The 21,901-nt window shown below is 60.1% G+C and overlaps 2 protein-coding genes across 4 annotated transcripts; one reads left to right on the forward strand and one right to left on the reverse strand.

The window, feature by feature from the left end:
- Positions 1-1,979: 1,979 nt before the first annotated feature.
- MFSD12 (major facilitator superfamily domain containing 12) lies at positions 1,980-20,883 on the reverse strand. Of its 2 annotated transcripts, XM_034945772.3 has the most exons (10): positions 20,390-20,883; positions 14,619-14,829; positions 11,768-11,912; positions 11,493-11,675; positions 11,089-11,181; positions 10,906-10,998; positions 9,889-10,059; positions 9,708-9,802; positions 8,416-8,546; positions 1,980-8,339 (listed from the first exon to the last, which is right to left on the reverse strand). In XM_034945772.3, the coding sequence occupies exons 1-10, from the start codon at positions 20,685-20,687 to the stop codon at positions 8,317-8,319; spliced, it is 1,443 nt and encodes a 480-aa protein (XP_034801663.1). In that variant the 5' UTR covers positions 20,688-20,883; the 3' UTR covers positions 1,980-8,316. The 2 variants fall into 2 exon arrangements, with proteins under 2 accessions (XP_034801663.1, XP_034801664.1); XM_034945773.3 differs by lacking the exon at positions 9,889-10,059 and having other exon boundaries at positions 7,804-8,339.
- On the forward strand, positions 2,851-7,659 carry TEKTIP1 (tektin bundle interacting protein 1). Of its 2 annotated transcripts, XM_003819258.6 has the most exons (4): positions 2,851-2,983; positions 6,827-7,065; positions 7,148-7,273; positions 7,422-7,636. In XM_003819258.6, the coding sequence occupies exons 1-4, from the start codon at positions 2,901-2,903 to the stop codon at positions 7,601-7,603; spliced, it is 630 nt and encodes a 209-aa protein (XP_003819306.3). In that variant the 5' UTR covers positions 2,851-2,900; the 3' UTR covers positions 7,604-7,636. The 2 variants fall into 2 exon arrangements, with proteins under 2 accessions (XP_003819306.3, XP_054959849.2); XM_055103874.3 differs by having other exon boundaries at positions 7,148-7,659.
- Positions 20,884-21,901: the final 1,018 nt, after the last annotated feature.

The following is a 21,901-nucleotide window of genomic DNA, read 5'->3' on the forward strand; positions in this document are numbered from 1 at the left end:
CGTCATTTCAAGCGGGTCGATCTTGCACATTCACTGGAGAGACTCTCCCCACCTCTCTCTGGGTGGGGCGCGGACCCCTCACTGTGCGCCTGTGCAGGGGGTCCTGGTGCACGCGGCAGTGTGGATTTCCAGTGGTCACGGTCTTACTGTTTCAAGGTTTTTAAATAAGAAAACCAGCCCTGCCTTCGCCCATGCCCGCCCTTGCCCACAGCGGCCCCTGCGGTTGCCAAAGAGCTGCCTTGTCGCTGTGGGCGTCAGGGCTTGGCTGGCTCAGTGCACAACCCACAGTGGCCTTCAGAGGCTCCTCCTGGGACTGGGAACCGCCGCGGGGCCAGGCGGACGGCGTGAGGTTTGTGTTGGGGCTGGTTCTGCCCATGCTAGGGGGCGGGGGAGCTCCCAGGACAGACCAGCCTTGTTTCTCATGTAATGCAGTGACGCTGTCATTAAACACGTGGATTCATGTGTGGCCGGGGCTGGCTGGCTCTAGGTCCCCGGCTCGGGTGGGGTCACACGGTCCTGCCCTAGAGCCCCCATCTGGCCCTGGAGCTGCAGAAGCAGCTTCTGAGGGGCTTCCCAGGCCTGCATTTCACAGATGGGGAGCTCAGCCCTCGAAGGCCGCAGAGACCCCTCCCGGGCCCGTCTGCCAGGGCGCCGGCCACAATCCTGCAGGGCCAAGGACTGGACTCCAGGCAAGTCCCTGCGCTCCAGCTGGACGGCCCTGTTCCAGGGAGGAGGTGCTCGGTTGACACCATCAGGGAGGGAGGGTGGGCACTGCTGGGCTGAGTTCACCCCCAGGGCTGGCCACATGGGGCCAGGAGGGACAGAGCAAGTGGGGTGAAGGCCGTGGTGGGAGGGGCCCATGATGATGGGCCAGGGCTCATGTAGAAATGGGGGAATTGGTTCCCCACGGCCCAGGACAGCCGAGAGGAGGTGGAGGGGCCCCAGGGGAGTGTACGTCAGGCTTTGCGGGGCACGGGGGCCACTCAGCAGCACTGGGGCAGGAGCCTCTGCTGTCAGCTCCACCCGACAGGCAGACCAAGGCCAGTGGGGCCATCGCTTCCTGGGGCGACCCTGGCAGTGGCTGGGAGACGCCCAGATGGAGGGGGAGGCTGACCAAGGGCCCCGCAGGGCAGGCTGCAACTTTTCTGTTGATCCTGGAATGTAGCTGGTGCAGTGAGAGGGAAAGAGAATTGAAAAACTCAGGCTGCCATAGGTTCTGCGATGAGAGGTGCAGGAGGCAGGAGCCTGGCCCAGGGGGTGCTGGTGCCTCCCCGGGGTCTGGGCGGAGAGAACAGGAGGAATGGCTGGGAAGTGGCTGAGGGAGCCAGGAGGCCGGGGGGGCCAGGGGCTGCAGGGGAGGCTGTGGGGGTCCTGGCAGCCAGGAGGCCCCAGGTGGTTTTGAGGCTCGCTCTTGTGCGGTGCCTGAGAAGAGGGTGAAGGAGCTGGGGCAGGCCCCATCCTGGGCATTGGAGATGATGAAACCGAGCAGACCTGGCCCATGTGGAGCTGGCATGGGGGGCACAGCCCAGAGACAGAGAAGCTTATGAGGAAGTGAGGAGGCGGCGTCACAAGGGTGGGGAGGGGGCCTTGGGGAAGGGCGGCCTTGGATCAGAGGCTCACCACAAGCGTGGCATTTCAGCCAGGGCTGGAGAAGGCAGGGACGCCTGGGTGAGAGGCATAGGGCACAGCCATGCAAAGGCCCTGGGGCAGGACGGCACCTGGTATGCGGGAGGAACAGAGTGAGGAGAGGAGGGCAGGGCGTGCAGGGCCTTGTGGGCCTCAGGGAGGACTTGGGCACCTACCCCGAGGGAGTGGAGCTCCCGGGTGCGTGTCCAGATGGGAAAGGCAGGGTCGTATCTGTGGGGACCTGACAAGGGCAGGGGAAGCGGAGACCAGGGTGCAGGCTCCGCCCCCACCCAAGGCCGGGCCCAGCCAGAGGAGGGGCAGGGCAGGGCAGGAGGTTTCTGGATGTTTGTTGGTTTTTTTTGTTGTTTTGTTTTGTTTTGTTTATTGTGGTAAAATACAAAATCTACCGTCTTACAGTGAGGTGGCGTTCAGTACCTTCACCACGCCGTGCAGCCATCCCATCTGATTCCAGAACATTCTCATCACCCAGAAGGCAGCCCTGTCCCCATTACGTCACCTTGTCACCCCCAGGTCCCCCTCCCCAGTCCCGGCACCCACGAATCCTCTCCCTGATTCTGTGGATTGGTCTGTCCTGGACATTTCATAGAAGTGGGATCACAGCGTGCCCTTCTGTGTCTGGTGTCTCTCACTGAGCGTGACATCCTCAAGGTGCATCCGCACTGTGGCCTGGGTCAGAGCTTCGCACCTCCTTGTGGCTGAGTCTCGTTCCAGCGCGTGGGTGCGTGGGTGGCCGTGCCGTGCTGATCCCCTCACCCTCACTGGGTGTTCAGTGTTCTCCGCCTCGGGCTGTCACAAATCGTGCTGCTGTGAGCCACCGCGTGCAGGTCTCATCCTGGGTGTATTTTACAAACGGACTGGATGTGAGTGGGTGAGGAGTGAGGAGCTGGGGTGACAGGTGCCTGCAACCCCAGCCAGGCACTGCCTCCTGCGATCGAAGGGGCAGGGGGAGACAGAAGCCCCTCAAGGGGGTGTGGAGATGGAGAAGCCAGACCCCAGGTCGGGGGTGCGTAGAGCTGGGGGCTCAGGGCCACGGACCCCACCTGGCAGTGGCCCTGGCCTTGCCCACCCACACTGTGTCACCCCCAGTTGTTAAATACTCAGAACGACTCTCCACCCCTCCCCTCGAGGCCACCTCACCCTGCAGCTGGGAGGAGGGAGTGGTCAGCGTGGTTGCCGAGACACTGGGTGGCCTTTATGCTGTCAACGGTGGCCTCAGAGGCCTTCTGGCAGGAGCCCGGGGTATCCAGGCAGACATGCAAACCCTCAGGCAAGAGGCTGCACGGCCCTGTATCCCCTCGGGGACCCTCGAGGCCAGCTTCCCAGCACCGCTGTACAGGTGAGCCCCTCTCTACAGGTGAGCCCCTCCCAGCCCCTCCCTCCCTCCCTCCCTGGGTGTCAGGTTACATGGTGTTTGGTTTGGGATCTTGCACGTGTCACTCGTTCTTCCTAAAAGGCTCATGTGTGTGACGTCCCCTCCAGCTCTTCCTGTTCCCCTCCGGCCAGTGGCCGCTCACTGTGGGGGCCACAGACCTGGAGACAGGCCGAGAACAAATGTGTCTGTGGCCGTTTCCAAGGACTGCAAATGCACTGCGAGCTTCAGCCACAGAAATGTCCGCCCTCTGAAATCCAGGCGTGTGCGGGGCTGGGCCCTTCCGTGGCTGAGAGAGTCTGTCCCACACCTCTTGCAGCCCGTGGTGGCTCTGGGCAACCCCAGGCACTCCTTGGCCCCCGGTCTCTGCTTCTGTCTTCACCCGGCCTTCCTGTCTGCATCCAAGTTTCCCTCTCCTTATAAGGGTGCCAGGCACTGGATTCGGGGCCATCCTAACACGGGGTGACCTCATCTTAGCTGCATCTGCTAAAACCATTTCCAAACAAGGCCATGTCCTGAGGCTCTGGGCAGATGTGATTTTGGGGGTATACCAGTCACCCCAATACAGTGTCTATTATCAATTGTTTAAACAATTATGGAATACTATGCAGCCATGAAAAAGAAGAGTGAAAGCCCTTTGCTCCATTTCCAAGGAAAGAAATTAAGCCAAGATGGTGGCTGGGCATGGTGGCCCACACCTGTAATCCCAGCACTTTGGGAGGCTAAGACAGGAGGATCACTTGAGCCCAGGAGTTCAAGACCAGCCTGAGCAACATAGTGAGACCCATCTCTTTTCTTTTCTTTTTTTTTTTTTTGAGACAGTCTCACACTGTTGCCCAGGCTAGGGTGCAGTGGCGCCATCTTGGCTCACTGCAACTTCTGCCTCCCAGGTTCTAGGATTCTTCCATCTCAAGCCTTCTGAGTAGCTAGGACTACAGGTTTGTGCCACATGCCCAGCTAATTTTTGTATTTTTTTTTTTTTTTTGGACGGAGTCTCGCTCTTGTCGCAAGACTGGAGCGCAATGGTGCAATCTTGGCTCACTGCAACCTCCAACTCCCTGGTTCGAGCGATTCTCCTGCCTCAGCCTCCCAAGTAGCTGGGATTACAGGCATGCGCCACCATGCCCAGCTAATTTTTGTATTTTTAGTAGAGACGGGGTTTCACCATGTTGGCCAGGAGGGTCTCAATCTCCTGACCTCATGATCTGCCCTCCTTGGCCTCCCAAAGTGCTGGGATTACAGGCGTGAGGCACCGCACCTAGCTGTGAGACCCCATCTCTATAAAAAATTTAAAAATCAGCCAGGCAGCCAGGTGCAGTGGCTCACGCCTGTAATTCCAGCACTTTTGGAGGCCGAGGCAGGCGGATCACCTGAAGTCAGGAGTTCGAGACCAGCCTGACCAACATGGTAAAACCCTGTCTCTACTAAAAATACAAAATTAGACGGGAATGGTGGCTCATGCCTGTAATCCCAGCTACTCGGGAGGCTGAGGCAGGAGAATCACTTGAACCTCGGAGGCAGAGGTTGCAGTGAGCCGAGATTGCACCATTGCACTCCAGCCTGGACAACAAGAGCGAAACTCCGTCTCAAAAAAAAAAAAAAAAAAAATCCAGGCGCAGTGGCTCACGCCTGTAATCCCCACATTTTGGGAGGCCGAGGCGGGTGGATCACGAGGTCAGGAGTTCAAGATCAACCTGGCCAAGGTAGTGAAACCCCGTCTGTACTAAAAATACAAAAATTAGCTGGCTGTGGTGGCGGGTGCCTGCAATCCCAGCTACTCGGGAGGCTGAGGCAGGAGAATCGCTTGAGCCTAGGAGGTCAAGGCTGCAGTGAGCCGAAATCGTGCCACTGCATTCCAGCCTGGGCGACAGAGCAAGACTCTGTCTCAAAAAAAAAAAAAAAAAAAAAAAAGAGGGTCTCGCTCGGTTGCCCAGGCTGGAGTGCAGTGGAATGATCTCAGCTCACTGCAACCTCTGCCTCCTGGGTTCTAGCGATTCTCCTGCCTCAGCCTCCTGAGTAGCTGGGATTACAGGCGCCCACCACCACGCCCGGCTAATGTTTGTATTTTTAGTAGAGACAGTGTTTCATCATGTTGGCCAGGCTGGTCTCAAACTCCTGACCTCATGATCCGCCTGCCTCGGCCTCCCACAGTGCTGGGATTACAGGCATGAGCCACCGCACCCGGTGCAAGACCCTATTTCTATTTTTTAAAAAAATGGAGATGCAGTGAATGGGCTCCCGCAAGTTTGTAATAACGGGGGTGGGTGCATGTACCACCTGCTCCTGGGAGGAAACACCAGAAAGTAGTGAGTGGCAGGTGGGTACGGGGCCGACAGCAGGGGTGAGGGGCTCATTTCTCATTGAATATTATTCTGTGCTGTTTTAATTGCTTTTTGTTTGTGTTGAGACAGAGTCTCGCTCTCTCACCCAGGCTGGAGTGAGTGACGCAATCTCGGCTCACTGCAACCTCCGCCTCCCGGGTTCAAGCTAATTCTCCTGCCTCAGCTTCCCGAGTAGCTGGGACCACAGGTGTCCATCACCACACCTGACTAATTTTTGTATTTTTAGTAGAGACGGGGTTTCACCATGTTGGTCAGGCTGGTCTCGAACTCCTGACCTCAGGTGATCTACCCACCTTGGCCTCCCAAAGTGCTGGGATTGCAGGCGTGAGCCACCGCGCCCAGACAATTTTGTGCTGTTTTAATTGTGTTTTAAAAGCTACATGTGTCTTGCAATTCATTTCAAAAGGGTGAGGTTCTCCAGATCTTGAAATTGCGTTTCTAGTGGAAAAGCCGAGTCTATGTGGGGTCCCTCAAACAGGCTCTGTAACTGACCAGGCTGCTCCCATGTTCTGTGGGCACCTGGGAGTCTAGTCAGGATTTAAGCAGAGTTCCTGCCATGAGAGCTGGAACCGGGCTTTCCGTGCAGGGCAGATGAGATTGTTTTGAACCCTGCTAGACTGTCTTGGGGCCAGCAACCTTGTTCTCTGGGATGACTTCCTTGGGACATATTCCCAAGAGCAAGGTCAAAGCATAAAACATCTTTGAGTCTCTTGTCTTTTTGTTTTTGAGACAGAGTCTCACTCTGTTGCCCAGGCTGGAGTGCAAGGGCACGATCTCAGCTTACTGCAAACTCCACTTCCCGGGTTCAAGCGATTCTCCTGCCTCAGCCTCCTGAGTAGCTGGGATTACAGGTGCCCCCCGCCCCCACACCACACCTGGCTAATTTTCGTATTTTTAGTAGAGATGGGGTTTCACCATGCTGGCCAGGCTGGTCTCGAACTCCTGACCTCAAGTGATCCACCTGCCTCAGCCTCCCAAAGTGCTGCGTTTACAAGCGTGAGCCACACACCTGGCCTAGTGGGTCCCCCAGTCTTCCCTGGGCCATGGCTTAGTGCCAGCCCCAGACCACTTCTTCCTGGTGCACCTCCAGGCCAGGGGGGCTTCCCAGAGGAAGGGACTTGTGGGTCTTGGAGGCTGGACAAGGACTGTAGGAATCCAGGAGTAGCCAGGGCCCTTGTCCTCTCCCCTCCCTCTTCTCCAGGCAAGAAAAGCTGAGAACAGAAAGGTTTAGTGCTGACTTGGGTGCTTGGGGTGCGATGTGTGGGGAGAGGGGGAGTCAGCCTCTCTCCTCAAGCACCCACTCTGGGGTGAGGGGTACAGGGCTGAAGGACAGACTCCAAGTGGCGAGGGAGGGAGACCCCATGCCGTGGGCCAGGCCTCTACATCATCCACCCTGGCAGACATCGCAAAGGGGTCAAAGCACTCGCTGTAGACATGGGCTCAGTCTCTGCCCCCTGCCCACCCTCAGCGATGACTACCTGTCCCTGGAGGGTCCCCGCTGGCCACCAGCCATCAGGCAGGCCACACGCTGGAAGTACACGCCCATGGGACGGGACGCAGCCGGCCAGCTGTGGTACACAGGCCTGACCAACTCGGACGCCTGGGAAGCCTGGTACAACCTGCCACGGGCCCCGGCCAGCCCCTTCCGCGAGGCCTACAACCGCTGGCACAGCTGCTACCAACACCGTGAGTGCAGCATGCCATCGGGTGAGTGCCCCCCCCTCCCGCCCTGGGCACCGGGCCTGCCAGAGGGGGACAGGAATGACCGCCAGCCCCCACCCCATCGCAGCCTACACCCAACACCTGCGGGAGACCGCCTGGCATGACCCCATCGTCCCTGCCCAGTACCAGGCCCCCAGCACCCGGTGGGGGAGTGCGCTGTGGAAAGACAGGCCAATCCGGGGCAAGGAATACGGTGAGGCTAGGTGCAGGGTGGGTCCCTGGGAGGCCAGGGGGACAAGGCCACCTAGGCCAGGGTGGAACTGCCCGGGGAGGTCCAGGAGCCCCTTGCTGGCCAACGGCGAGGAGGTGGGGGCACATGGTGACCCGAGTCCCACCTACAGTGATCAACAGGAACCGGTACAGGGTGGAGCCACTGTGGAGGGCATCAGACTACATGCCCTCTCTGTCGGCACCCCAGCGCCCGCCCGGCACCGCCCAGAACTACCGGGAGTGGGTCCTGGAACCATACTGCCCCTCCACCTGCCAGCGGTCCCTGCCTTCCCTCACACCCACTCCCCGATAAACGCATCGATAAACGCATGCTGCCAGGATGCACCCACTGTCTCTGCACCCAGATGAGGGGGCACTAACCTAGTCCCAGGGGACCAGAGGCTCGGGACAGAGGCAGACACTGGGCTCGCCGGCCGCCCACAACCAGGGCAGGGCTGAGATGCCCGGGCTACCCCTGCCCAGAGCCCCCCCCCAGGCAGACAGGAGCCAGGCTGCCGTCATCTCTTTATTTGCTGCCAGCAGAGTCCACCAAGCCTGCCGGGCAGCCCTGCTGCCCACCACGGCGGGGTCCAGGCCCAGCCCACCACCCCGTGGCTGAGTCTCCTCCAGGCTCCAGCCGTCCTGAGGAGGCCCTGGCAGTGTCTGGAGACCCCCAGGCCGGAGGTGAGGGGTGAACTGGACTGAGCTCAGGGTTAGGGTTCCCCCAGACCCTTCTGGGATTCCTACTTCCTGTTCCCTGCCGAGAGGGGCACCCCAAATCCTCCAGAGGGCTGGGATGGATTAGAGTTGAGAATGGGGTACCCTCAAAACCCAGGGGGTCCTTGCAAGTCCCTGGCGGGCATCCCTGCTGCCCTCACCTGACCCCACCCCCGGGAGCTGGGTGAGGATGGAGGGTGGGGGTCCAGAGAAGAGTGAGGGGCAGTGGGGGCTTCTCCCCAAGGCCCTGGGGGGCATCCTCGTGTGTCCCCACAGTTCCCTTGCACAGGTGCAGAAGGCTGTCAGGAGTCAGGGCCGGGCGTCACGGTCCCCTGCAAGGGAGGGGTGGAAATGGCATTAGAGAGGGTGGGTCAGTGACTGGGGAGGGAGGGGTGGGCCGGGACTCACAGCGTCGCAGGCGGATTGGCCACAGCAGCAGGCTACAGAGACACAGGGCAGCGGCCACGCCCACGCCGCCCGTCACAGCCACCATCGCCCAGTGGTAGAAGCTCACGCAGGCCCTGCAGCAGAGCTCTGAGCTGTGGGAGGAGGCGGGGGATGAGTAGGCACCGCGGGGACGCCCTGCCCCCCCCAACCCAAGCTGAACCTGTGCCTCCCCTCACACCCGACAGCGGCTCCGTCCCGTCCAAGCCAGGAGCTGGGGTCCCTGCAACTCCCTCCCTCCTGTCCCACACCCAACAGCTCGGCCAGTCCTGTTGGCCCTGCCTCCAGCATCCATGCCAAATCCACCATGTCTCCCCTGTCTCCTCATGGTCCAGCCCCAGCATGGCCCCCCTGCACCCGCCCCGTCCCCCTCTGCCCTGGTCCCAGGCTCCAACCTCTCCCCCACCAGCTGTCCTCCCGGCAGTAACCACCAGAGGGCGTCTGTGAGCGCCTGGGTCAGGGCCTGTCCCTCTTCTGCCCACAGCTCTCCATGGCTCCCACTGTCCTCAGGGTCAAATCCCCTAAGTCCTCCCCGTGGCCCACCAGGCCCTGCACGACCTGCCCCGTCCCCTCCCTACCCTCCCCTCCTCCCTCTACTCCAGCCACACGGGCCTCCTCCCTGTTCTTCCAACACAACACGCCAGGTGTGGTCCTGCCCCAGGGCTTTGGCACTACTTATCCCTCCCCATTGGCCTGGAATGCTCTGATGTCCTGCAGGTGTCAGGGCCACGTCACCTCCTCTAAGAAGCCCTCCCTGGCTTCCTGCCCTGGCTGTCCAGGCTTCTCTAAGCGTTCACCTTTACACACCACCCACGCCGGTCCCAACCACATGTTCACCTCTGTGACTATTAACACGGCTGGCTCTGCCCCAGGCCCAGACCAGCTGTGGTTTCCAGGCCCTGGGCCTCTACAGGCGTGAATGCTGTGATGCCGTGGTCTAGAACCATCTGTGTCTGAACCCTGAGTTCTGTGGGTCTGGGTTACACGGACTCGGGGCTCCCTTCCAGCTGGGCCCACCCCCGATATATTTCTGTACAGTGTCTTCAGCACTGCACACATGGACCCAACGTTTGTTGAGTGAATAAATGAAGTGATCAGTGGAAGAAAGGAAAGGTCTCCCCTGCCTGTGACTCCCACTGGGGCAGGTGTTTTTGGTCCACAGCTGGATGCCCAGAACACTGCTGGACACACAGCAGACGCTTAATACCCTCTTTCTTACTGAACAAAAGAATGAATGAACGAACAGCGGCACTCACGGGCAAGGGTGCAGGCTCTGGATGGTCATGACTGCCAGCCCATTGGCCACCTTATCCGAGAAGCTCATGGAGCCGTACACGAATGCTCCGCTGTTCTGTGGAGACACAGGCGAGGGGGTCAGCGTGCACCCCGAGATCTAGGACCCGGCCTCCCCCACCCCAGCCTGGCTACCAGCCCTACCGTGTGGGGACCGATGAGGTCGGCCGTCATGGCCAGCGAGGTGACGAGGACGGTGGCACAGCCAGCACCCAGCAGCACAGCCGCTGCGTACACGGCCACACCCAGTCCCTCCGCCAGCGCCACCCAGGCGGCAAAGGCCAGGATCACCAGGAGGCCTGAGAAGTAGGTCATCTGCAGGGACAGCCCCGGGGTCAGGCCCACACCACTGGGTGCCCCCAAGCCTGGCGCTTCAATCCGCCACCCCTACCCCCAACCCCAGCAAACAAGGCATGAGCTGGATGGTCCCTAAGGAGCCCTGGCTCTGGCCCTGGACAACACCGAGGCTCTGCAGATCCACCATGCCAGAGCTGTGCTTTCTGTCCACGCCATAGCGGCTGGAGACACGTGGCTATTCTGCCTGAGCGCAGGTCAGTTACAATGAAAGCAAACGACGGACTCGGCTCAGTCCCCACGACCACATTTCATGCCCTCAGTAGCTGCACAGGGTGGACAGAAAGCGCCAGAGCTCCGTGGCTGCGAGTGTATAAACTCGAGACACACAGAAGCCAGGATCCTAGAATTCCTTGTTCCCAGATCTGGGGCTTTTTTTTTCTTCTGGAGACAAGAGTCTCGCTGTGTCGCCCAGGCTGGAATGCAGTGGCGCGATCTCGGCTCACTGCAAGCTCCGCCTCCCGGGTTCACGCCATTCTCCTGCCTCAGCCTCCCGAATAGCTGGGACTACAGGCGCCCACCACCACGCCCGGCTAATTTTGTTTTTGTATCTTTAGTAGAGACGGGGTTTCACCATGTTAGCCAGGATGGTCTCAATCTCCTGACCTCGTGATCCGCCCGCCTCGGCCTCCCAAAGTGCTGGGATTACAGGCGTGAGCCACCGCGCCCAGCCTAGATCTGGGGCTTCTACAAGGCGGGAACTCGGAGGCCTGAGAGCATCCGAGGCTGGAACCTGGAGCAGGTGGGATCTCGGCTGCAGGGCACCCCATCCTCCGCCCCAGCTGTCCCCGGTCCCCGTCCACTCACGTTCCTCCCAATGCACTTGTTGATGGGCTTCATGAGGAAGGAGGAGAAGAAGCCGCTGAGGTACATCACCAGGGGAATGGTCGCGATGAACTTCTGCGGAGGCAGAGCCAGGCACGCCGTGTCAGTCATGGCTCGCCAGGCTGGGGCCGACCCATCCCAGCCTCCCCACCCCAATCTGCTCACCTTGGGCAGGTGGAGCGAGTAGGTGAGGTACATGGCCATGTAGGTCTGGGACAGGTTCACGATGAGCCTGGTGGTCATGTACAGCATGCCCACCTGTGGGCAGACCAACAGAGGGACTGGCAGGGGTCAGGAGGGCCTTCTCCACTCCCACTCCACTCCCACCAGCAGGGGGCACCGGGGCCAGGGTGGGCGCCCTGCAGCTGGCATTTGATCCATTGGTAGTGACTACCCAGTGGGGTGGGCCAGGGAGAGGAGAGCAGCACTTGATGAGTGACGTTTGCCCTGGGTGTGGGCTGCACCAGGGGCCACGTGTGCTCTGTGTCTGGACGCAGCTGCCCCACAGAGCAAAGGCCCTGTGGGTGGGAGAGAAGGCCCACGCCAGCCCCACCGCCCCCAGCACGCACCTGGTAGAAAGCCGGCTCCCGGAGCCAGTGCTTCCAGAGCAGCAGGGGCTGGGCGGTGGCAGGGGCCAACAGGGGGGTGTGCTCGCCTGGCTCCTCCACACGCGGCCGGCGCCTCTCCCGGGTGCCCAGGTGGAACAGCAGTGAGAACACGGCGCCGACACCCACCACCAGCAGGGACAGGTTCTGGGGATGCGGCAGAAGCAGTCAGTGTCGGCGGGCCCAGCCCCCGCCCCTGGCTCGAGGACTTCAGGCGACCCACCCGGACTCCAGCTCACCCGGAACACGGGCACGTCCTGGCCCCCCAGCTGGTCGCTGATGCTGATGTCTTGGGTGGGCTCCACCCGCGACGAGCCCTGCAGGTGCAGCAGGAGCCAGGCGGCGCCGTAGACGGTGATGTTGGCCACCACGGTGAACGCATACCTGGCGGGCAGGCGGGCAGGGACTCAACAAGACGCCAGGAACCTGGGCCACTTCCTCCCCACGTGGCTACGCTGTCAGAGAGGCCTGGGGAACCCCTGACTGACAGGTGATTCCAACCACTGCCACACTGGGTGGCCTCCAGGAAGCCCGTGCTGGCCTCAGTTTCCCCAGCCCGCACATTATCTAACGCGGGAAAGCTGTGACCCGCAGCTCCACCCTTCATGCCCAGGACCAGGGTACAGTGACTCGGCCAAGCGGAGTCCAGGCTACAACCCAAAAGTCTGAGAACCCAGAGACTCAGAAGCCAGAATTCGAGAATTCTTCTTCCCCAGATGCTGGGCTAGAACCATCCCTGGTCTAGAACCATCCAGGCCAGCCCCTGCCCACAGCCCGGCCAGGCACAGAGTCCCCCGGGGGGCCTCAGAATCCTACCATGAATCAGTCTCTTTCTGAAAGCGGGAACCATGCCACCTCCAGAGGCCACGTGAGCACAGCAGGAGGTCAGCTGGCAAAGCAATGGCACGTAGGAAGTGCCTGGGGTCTGGCCCCGGTCAGATGGGGCCCTCAGGGGCCCTGCGCATTGGGCAACCTGTGTCGTTAGCGCCTGCACCTCTGTCTCATGGCCATAATGGGGAACTCAAATCTGGGGGTGGGGAGGAGCTGGTGATACACAGGCAGATGTGGAGACAGCGGACTCCCCCGACACAAAGGTGCTGTGCGGACCCTGGCTTTGGGCACCAGCTGGGGCCGAGTCCTCCTCTGGAATACGCGGGAGAGAAGAATTCCCACCTCCCAGCTCACAGGGAGGATTAAAGAAGCTGAGATTCATGTTAAGGGCCTATAACTATGCCAGGCACACAGCAGGTGCTCAATGCATCATCCTCATAACCAGAAGAACCTCCTCCAGCGCCTCTAGCAAGTTAGTGGATAAGCCGGGCACCCGCTGTACCCAGGTGTAATAGAAAGAATTCTAAGGCAGCCCCAGAGAGGCCTGCCCGTCCCATCCCCTCCCCGTGGCAGCAGCACCTGTAAGTCCACCATGGATGTTACTCCCAGGATGTAGCCAGGGCTAAGTGGCATTCTATAGCAGAGGGAAAGGGACTTCGCAGTGTGTTATAACCAAGGACCTTGGTCAGCTCGGGTGTGTCCACAGGGAGATTACTGGCCAGGCGCGGTGGCTCACGCCTGTAATCCCAGCACTTTGGGAGGCTGAGGCAGGCAGATCACTGAGGTCAGGAGTTCGAGACCAGCCTGGCCAAGACGGTGAAATCCCATCTCTACTAAAAATACAAAAATTAGCCGGGGGTGGTGGCGGGTGCCTGTAGTCCCAGCTACTTGGGAGGCTGAGGCAGGAGAACCGCTTGAACTCAGGAGGCAGAGGTTGCAGTGAGCCGAGATGGCGCCACTGCACTCCAGCCTGGGTGACAGAGTGAGACTCTTGTCTCAAAAAAAAAAAAAAAGCCAGGCACAGTGGCTCACGCCTGTAATCCCAGCACTTTGGGAGGCCAAGGCGGGCAGATCACCAGAGGTCAGGCGTTCAAGACCAGCGTGGCCAACATGGTACCTGGTGAAACCCCGTGTCTACTAAAAATACAAAAAAAAAAATTAGCTGAGATCGTGCCACTGCACTCCAGCCTGGCTGACAGCGAGATCGTGTGTCAAGGGAGACTGCTGTGTGTGAGCCTGGCCAAGCCAGGCGATCCTTTGGGAGAGAGGGCTTGGGGCTTCCTGGGATCAGAGATTCTCTCTGCTGGCCTCAGAAGCAGCAGCCACCACAATCTCCACAGGTGCAAGACAACAACTTCTGCCACCAACCACGTGAGCATAGAGGAGGGACTGCCCCCAGCCTTCCATAAGATGCTAGCCCTGGGCAACCCCTTGAATGCAGGCTCAAGACAGACCCTGAAGCCCAACAGCCCTCTCCCCCCAGCTCAGCCATGCTGGACTCCTGACCCCCAGAAACTGTGAGAGGAGAAATGTGTGATGGCCGAGTGTGGTGGCTCACGCCTGTAATCCCAGCACTTTGGGAGGCCAAGGCAGGAGGATCGCTTGAGCCCAAGAGTTCCAGACCAGCCTGGGCAATATAGTGAGACCCCGTCTCTACAAAAACTCTTTTTTTTTTTTTTTTTGAGACGGACTCTCACTCTGTCACCCAGGCTGGAGTGCAGTGGCGCTATCTTGGCTCACTGCAAGCTCCACCTCCTGGGTTCACACCATTCTCCTGCCTCAGCCACCCGAGTAGCTGGGACTACAGGCGCCCACCACCGTGCCCAGCTAATTTTTTGTATTTTTAGTAGAGACGGGGTTTCACGTGTTAGCGAGGATGGTCTCGATCTCCTGACCTCGTGATCCGCCCGCCTCGGCCTCCCAAAGTGCTGGGATTACAGGTGTGAGCCACCATGCCCAGCCTACAAAAACTTTAAAAAACAGTTGGGTGTAGTGACATACTCCTGTAGTCCCAGCTACTCAGGAGGCTGAGGCAAGAGGATCACTTGAGCCCAGGAGGTTGAGGCTGCAGTCAGCTGAGATCACCCCACTGCACTCCAGCCTGGGCAACAGAGTGAGACCCCCTTTCAAAAAAATAAACATAAAAGACTGCCTGGTCTCGAGCTGCCGAGTCTATGGCCGCTCATTATGCAGTGCCACTGACTGATACACGGAGCCGGGGCCCACCCTGCCCGTGGGGGAGGGTGCCCAGGCTCCCACCTGAGTGCCGTGAGCTCCACCTTCTCATGGTCGTTGGTGACGAGCTCCGGGATGAGGCTGAGGTGGGAGATCTGTGTGGAGGCCCAGCCAAACTGGAAGATCACGATGAACGGGCCGTAGTAGAGGAGGGCAGCCCACTCGGGCGTGGCCGCCCCACAGCCCAGGCAGGGGCTGAAGATGAAGGGGAAGGACAGCAGGACGCAGACGGTGCCTGTGGATGGGCAGGGTGGTCAGTCGCGGGGCTGTCCCGCACCAGCCAGGGCTCCCGGGATGAGGACATGGAGGGAGGAGAGAGGGAAACTGAGGCGCAGATGGAGACGTCCCCCGCATGCACACAGTCACGCAGGAGCGAGGGTCTGCAGCCGGGGTCCCCCAGGCTTATGGCCCCTGGTGACAAAAGGGGAATCTGACACCAGGTGCCTGGGCTCAGCCTGCAAATCAGAAGAAGCCAGGCACAGGGGGTCCCCCGGAAACTTGCCCCCCACAGGTGCCCCGGTTACAGCCGCAGCCTCCCCCAGCTCCTCCCCCTCGGCCACTATCAAGCCCTCCCATAGGGCCTCGGGGAGCGGGAGGCCCAGGTGGGCCTGGGCTGGACCCTGCCCTCCTTAAGCTCCGCCATCTTCATCAGCGACTAAGGTGACCACTCCCTGGAATGCTGGGGTGTCCTGGCCTCCAGGGACAGTCAGGAAATAGCACCCGCCCCCACCTGAGATCTGCGGTGGCAAGCCCTGGCTCTTCGCATCCTCAGAAGAAAACCCCTAAGATACCCTGGAACAAATGTAAGATCCTCCCCGCAGCCCACGGAGCCCTTTGCGACCTGCCCTGTCCCCTCCGTGCCCTGCCCTGCCCTTCCCTCTCTCCCCCTTCTCTCTCTGCTCCAGCCACGCAGGTCTCCTCACTGCAGGACCTCTTCAACATGCCAGGCGGTCCTGCCCCCGGGCCTTTGCATGGGCGTGCCTCTGCCTAGAGCTCTCTTTCTCTCACATCTTAGCAAGACCGGCTCCTTTTCACCTCTGGGCTCAACGGGAATGTCACCTCCTCGAACACCTCTCTCCTGGCCCCTGCTGCCTCTACCTCACCCTTCGGAGCACCCGGGAATTCTCTGTCTGTCTGCCGGCTTCCTGCTGGCTTTCCTCTGCAGACAGCAGCCTCCAAGGGGCCTGGGGAGACCCAGCATGGAACTCGGGCATTTCAGTATCTATTTTTTTTTTTTTTTTTTTTTTTTTAGACAGAGTCTTGCTCTGTCGCCCGGGCTGGAGTGCAGTGGCGAGATCTCGGCTCGCTGCAACCTCCGCCCCCTGGATTCAAGCCATTCTCCTGCCTCAGCCTCCCGAGTAGCTGGGACTACAGGCCCATGCCACCATACCCAGCTAATTTTTGTATTTTTAGTAGAGACAGGGTTTCACCACGTTGGCCAGGCTGGTCTCCAATGCCTGACCTCAGGTGATCCACCCGCCTCGGCCTCTCAAAGTGCTGGGATTACAGGCGTGAGCCACCACGCCCGGCCTTTTTTTTTTTTTTTTTTTTTTTTTTTGAGACAGAGTCTTGCTCTGTTGCCCAGGCTGGAGTGCAGTGGTGCGATCTCAGCTCATTGCAGCCTCTGCCTCCCGGGTTCAAGCCATTCTCCCACCTCAGCCTCCCGTGTAGCTGGGATTACAGGTACCTGCCGCCACATCCCACCACATCCAGCCAATGTTTGTATTTTTGGTAGGGATGGGGTTTCACCACGTTGGCCAGGCTGAAGTCGAACTCCTAGCCTCAAGTGATCCTCCTGCCTCGGCCTCCCAAAGTGCTGGGATTACAGACTTGAGCCACCATACCGGCTGTTACTTCAGTATCTTCTGAGTGAGTAACAATAGTGGCCCTGACACAGCCTGTAAGCGTGGGTGTCATTATCCTCATTTTCCAGATGGGAAAATTGAGGCCCCTAGAGTGAGTCAGAGCCAGGCTCCTTCCCTGCAGCCCTGCACTCCTCTCCTCCCAGCCTGGGGCACCTGGAAGGGCCCCTGTACCAAGCCTGGTGGCTGGACCTCCTTCCTCCCTCCGGAGGTGACCTCATCCCCAGACCCTGGGCCCGCCCCCAGAGAACTGGAATTGGGAAGTGAAACCAAAACCAGCCTCTCCTGCTGGTTTCCCTGGAACTAGGGCCTGGGAGGGTTTGCGCAGATTCCTGGGGTCCCTGGGGAGGTCATCCGGGGGCAGAGCATGAACTGTGGACTCCAGTGAGAAGGTCCCTTCCTGGCTGGACTCCCTGTTCCTGCTGGCCAGTCTGGGTTAACCATTGTTGGGGCCAGGCTGCCTGGCCGGGGGACCTCGGGCAAGTGACTGTGCCTCTCTAGGCCTCAGTTTTCAGAAAACAGGGATAGTGGCCAAGAGTGGTGGATCATGTAATCAATCCCAGCACTTTGGGAGGCTGAGGTGGGAGGACTGCTTGAACCCAGGAGGTCGAGGCTGCAGTGAGTCGTGATCGTGCCACTGCGCTCCAGCCTGGGCGACAGAGCGAGACCCTGTCAAGAAAAAAAAAAAAAGGCCGGGCGCGGTGGCTCACGCCTGTAATCCCAACACTTTGGGAGACCGAGGCGGGCAGATCATAAGGTCAGGAGATCGAGACCATCCTGGCTAACATGATGAAACCCCGTCTCTACTAAAAATGCAAAAAAAATTAGCCGGGCGTGGCAGCGGGCGCCTGTAGTCCCAGCTACTCGAGAGGCTGAGGCAGGAGAATGGTGTGAATCCGGGAGGCAGAGCTTGCAGTGAGACTCCATCTCTCAAAAAAAAAAAAAAAAAAAAAACAATGAAAAGAAATGAAACAGAGAAAGAAAGGAAAAGAAAAGAAGAGGCTGGGTGCGATGGCTCATGCTTGTAATCCCAGCACTGTGGGAGGCTGAGACAGGCAGATCACTTGAGGTCAGGAGTTCAAGCCCAGCCTGGACAATATGGTGAAACCTTGTCTCTACTAAAAATTTAAAAATTAGCCGGCTTTGGTGGCACGTGCCTGTAATCCCAGCTACTCAGGAGGCTGAGGCACGAGAATCCTTTGAACTCAGGAGGCGAAGGTTGCAGTGAGCCAAGATCCCGCTACTGCACTCCAGCCTGAGCGACAGAGTGAGACTCTGTCTCAACAACAACAACAACAAAAAAAAAAAAGAAAGAAAGTTCCTGCCTCACAGGCTGCTGTGAGGATAGAGTTCACGTGTGGCACCAGCAAAAGCTCCGTCTATTCTGAACCACTTCCTGCTTCCGCAGCTTCAAAGTGAGGACTGTTCCTACCTTTTCCACAGCTGTTTCTGCTACTTGGAATGCGCCCCTCCACACACTGCTACCCATCCTTCAAAACCTCAAAGTTAATGTCCTTCCTTCTGAAGCCCATTTGTGCCATCTGCCCACTCACAGGAGGGTTTGTGTCTGATTCTGAGGGTCGTCTCAGGATTGTGGGGGAGCTCCCCAGGACTTGTTAAAGGGCAAAGTGAGTCCTTAGCCACCAGTCCCAGACTTGGGGGTGAAATACAGAAGTGGGTGCCATTGCCAGGGTAACCTTCACTCAAGTCACCTGCTCAGGCATCATGAGCGGCTGCCTAGGCTTCTGCTCCCAACAGACCCTCCTGACCCTCCAGGCCCACCCAGGTGGCCCCCAACTCTCAGCTCCCAGGGCAGGTGCCCTCCCCGAGGCGGAGAAGAGGGGTGATGGTGGACGCCTTGGTGTCCGGTTGGACCACCCGGTTCCCTGAGGCCTGCTTTGGAAAAACATAAAGCCTTCGGTTGCTGTTTGTTTGTTTTCTTGTTTTGGTTTGTTGTTGTTGTTTTTTGTTTTTTTAGACAGGCTCTCGCTGTGTCTGGAGTGCAGTGGCGCGATCTCGGCTGACTACAGCCTCTGCCTCCCGGGTTCAAACGATTCTCCCACCTCAGCCTCCTAAGTAGCTGGGATTACAGGTGTGCGCCACCACGCTCGGCTGATTTTTGTACTTTAGTAGAGACGGGGTTTTGCCATGTTGGCCAGGTTGGTCTCAAACTCCTGACCTCAGGTGAGGAGGCCTCCCAAAGTGCTGGGATGACAGGGGTGAGCCACCGTGCCCGGCCCGCCCAGAAATTATCTTATGCAACTGTCAAAGAGCTTATCCAACTATTATGATCAAAGAGGCATTTGGGGCCCTGGGCTCCGCTCAGCAACCAATCCCAACGTAACCACAAAGGAAGGGACAGCCGGTCCCCTCCCTGTCTGCCGCCGCCTCAGGTACCCCGGGAATAGCCCGGACATAGGAAACATGAAACTCCAGTCCCCAAGCTGTGCCTGCTGCGGAGCCTGCCACCCTTAGACCACTGGAGATCCACTGCCTCTTGCAAAAAATGTCATCACCCAGATCCTGGGTCCAACCACCCATCCCAGTCATTGTTCCCAAGGGTGAGGAGGCACCCGCCTGCCCCTCCTGCCACCTGGAATTCCAAGAACTGAGGAGGATTCCTGGCCCTGCCTGCTGAAATGCCGCATGTGTCCCAAATGCCAGGACGCAGCCGGCACTTCTGTGAGGGCAAGAAGAGCAGGGAAGGAGGCCGGCTAATCTTCAGGCCCAGGGTCCGGGAGGGGAGCGGAGGGCCGCTGGGAGGCAGCCCTGCAGTCTTATCGATGGGCACTGGGGCAGGGTGACCCAGCCCATGACGCCAGCCTCTTGCCCTCCCAACAGCCCTCTCTAATCAGGGCACCTCCCCCAGACCTAGGGGGTCCCTGACCCTGGCCAGAGGCAATGCAAGAACAGGGCAGAGACCCCTGACCCTCCAGTCCCACCCAGGCGGCTCCCAACTCTCAACTCCCGGAGCAGCACCCTCAAACCGCCCACGCACCAGGTTGCCCTGGCAGAACACACAGAGAGAGAGGAGGCTCTAGGGGGCCTGACTGTCCCTCAGCCATAGCTGTCCCAGTTGGTCACCCTAATAGACGAGCTCAGGCTAGACAGACTGACAAAGGGGCGCTGAGCAGTCACCACCAACCCTCCAGAGGGTTCAGGGTGGCCCGGGGGGTCAGACAAACAAAGGCATTCCCACTAGAAAGTCATGTAGTCAGATGGTGAGGGCCCTGCAGGTCAGACAGCAGCTCTGAGGCAGACAGGGGAGGCTGGACCAAGGGACAGACAGAGGGGATACGGGGCAGTTAAACAGACAGATGGGGGAGGCTCATGGCTCAGGCAGATAGAGAAGCCCTGCACAGTTGGACAAATGGGGGAGGCACTGCACAGTCAGACAGATGGGGGAGGCACAGCACAGTCAGACGGGGGAGGCTCAGGCCATGGGGCAGAAAGACGGGGGATGCTGGATGGTGGGATAGGCAGGGGAGGCTCAGGAGTGACACCACAGAGGGGCCACTGGGTAGTCAGACAGACGGGGGAGGCTCAGGCCACGGAACAGCCAGAGGGGTGAAGACTCAGCTCATGGGGCAGACAAACAGGGGAGACTTAGGTCCCAGGCAGGCAGAGAGAGGGGGCTGGGTGGTGGGACTGATGGAGGAAGCTCAGGCCATGGGCACAGACAGACAGGGGAGGTTCAGGCCAGGGGACGGACAGAGGAGTGAAGACTCAGCTCATAGGGCAGACAGATACACAGGGGAGGTTAAGGCCGTGGACAGACAGTGCAAGGAAGCTCGGGCCACGGGACAGACAGACCGAGGGGAGACTCCGATCCTGGGGCAGGCAGACGGCGGGTGATGGGTCAGAGGGAGGAGGCGCCCGGGTCGCGGAGTCTCGGAGGGGCTTCCCGACAGGTGGCGGGGCCGGGACGCTTACCGACCAGGTGCCAGGCCTTGCGCGGGCCGTAGCGGGCGCAGCAGCTGGCGGCGCGGTCGGCCTCGTAGCCCACGAGCGGTGTGCACAGCCCGTCGGCCACCTGGCCCAGCAACAGCAGCAGCCCCGCGCCGCGGGAGCTGTAGGCGCGCACGGAGTGCAGGTAGAGCAGCAGGTAGGTGAACCACATGGACGCGCACAGGTCGTTGAGGAAGTGGCCCACGGCGTAGCTCAGCCGCACCACCAGGGACAGCGGCCGCGGGGACGGCGCCGCTCCGGCCGCTGGGGGTCCCGGGCCCATCGCGGCGCCGGGCCCGCGCCCCCCACCCCCGGGCTCCGCGGAGGGTACCCTGGCCAGGCCTTCTGGGGTGCCGTGGGGGCAGGCGCCGGGGACCCCCACCACGCGCCGGGCACCCCGCGTCCCGCTCTCTTGCGGCCGCGCCCTCACCCACGTCCGCCGCGTCCGCCCCACGCTCGACTCTGCAGCCGCCGGGCCCCAGAGCCGGGCGACTGCGCCGGGCGGGGCGGGGCGAGGAGGTTCCGGTGCCTGAGCCAATCGGAGCCGCGCCCCGGGGAACCGCAGCCAATCGCCAAGGAGAGAGGAGAGGGGCGTGGCCTTAGGGCTCGTTCCGCCTCTACGACGGGCGCCCGCGCGGTCCTAGCGCCCGCCGGCTATGAGGGCGACCCCCGACCGCGCCGCAGGAGTGGCCGGCACCCCCATAGACTGGGGAAGGAAATGGACCAGAGGGCACCGCCGGCTCCCACCCAGACCCGGCCTCCAGGCCCGCGCCACCCCAGTCCACCCGGAGCTGGACAGCCCACTGCGGGCCGGGGTGGAGCTGGTGGGACGGGCTCTGGATTTGGGGTTGGGGGGAGGTCTGAGCCCGAGCTGGCCTCGGGGTCCGCTAACTTCCCGGCCTAGAGAGACGCGATCGGGCGCGGAGAGGACGCAACAACACTAATTAATTGGTTACTAACGGTAATGATGGGGGTAATCAACATAATAGTACCAGCTGGCCTTTAACGAGCGTTGCCTGCAAAGAGCCCCACGTGGTGGAGCAAATTTCACTCCCATTTTACAGGCGAGGAACAGAGTTGCCCGAGGCTCGCAGTGAGTCAGGCGCCTGTGACTCCCAGGCCTGTGCGCGCGACCCTCCCCGTCCAACCAACGTCCTCCCACAAACGGGTCACCGGACTGAGGGTTTCAAGTTCCTCCAGGGGGTGTGTGCGGTTCCCCCTAACTCAGGCCCTACTCCTTCCAGCAGCATTTTCTCTTCTTTCCTCTTTTTATTTATTTTAGAAACAGGGTCTTGAGACGGGCGCGGTGACTCATGACTGTAATCCCAGCACTTTGGGAGGCCGAGGCGGGCGGATCACCTGAGGTCAGGAGTTTGAGACCAGCCTGGCCAACAAGGTGAAACCCGTCTCTATTAAAAATACAAAAATTAGCCGGGCGTGGTGACAGGTGCCTGTAATCCCAGCTACTTTGGAGGCTGAGGCAGGAGAATCGCTTGA

Source organism: Pan paniscus, chromosome 20, assembly GCF_029289425.2.
Source record: "Pan paniscus chromosome 20, NHGRI_mPanPan1-v2.0_pri, whole genome shotgun sequence".
Taxonomy (NCBI): domain Eukaryota; kingdom Metazoa; phylum Chordata; class Mammalia; order Primates; family Hominidae; genus Pan; species Pan paniscus.

Excerpts from the sequence above, each read along its gene's own strand:
- TEKTIP1 (XM_055103874.3), top strand. The coding sequence starts at position 2,901 with ATGCAAACCCTCAGGCAAGAGGCTGCACGGCCCTGTATCCCCTCGGGG. Across the intron at positions 2,984-6,826 it reads TTCCCAGCACCGCTGTACAG|CGATGACTACCTGTCCCTGG; the intron begins GTGAGCCCCTCT and ends GCCCACCCTCAG. Across the intron at positions 7,066-7,147 it reads TGAGTGCAGCATGCCATCGG|CCTACACCCAACACCTGCGG; the intron begins GTGAGTGCCCCC and ends ACCCCATCGCAG.
- MFSD12 (XM_034945772.3), bottom strand. The coding sequence starts at position 20,687 with ATGGGCCCGGGACCCCCAGCGGCCGGAGCGGCGCCGTCCCCGCGGCCG. Across the intron at positions 11,676-11,767 it reads AGGACGTGCCCGTGTTCCGG|AACCTGTCCCTGCTGGTGGT; the intron begins GTGAGCTGGAGT and ends CCGCATCCCCAG. Across the intron at positions 11,182-11,492 it reads GGGAGCCGGCTTTCTACCAG|GTGGGCATGCTGTACATGAC; the intron begins GTGCGTGCTGGG and ends GTCTGCCCACAG.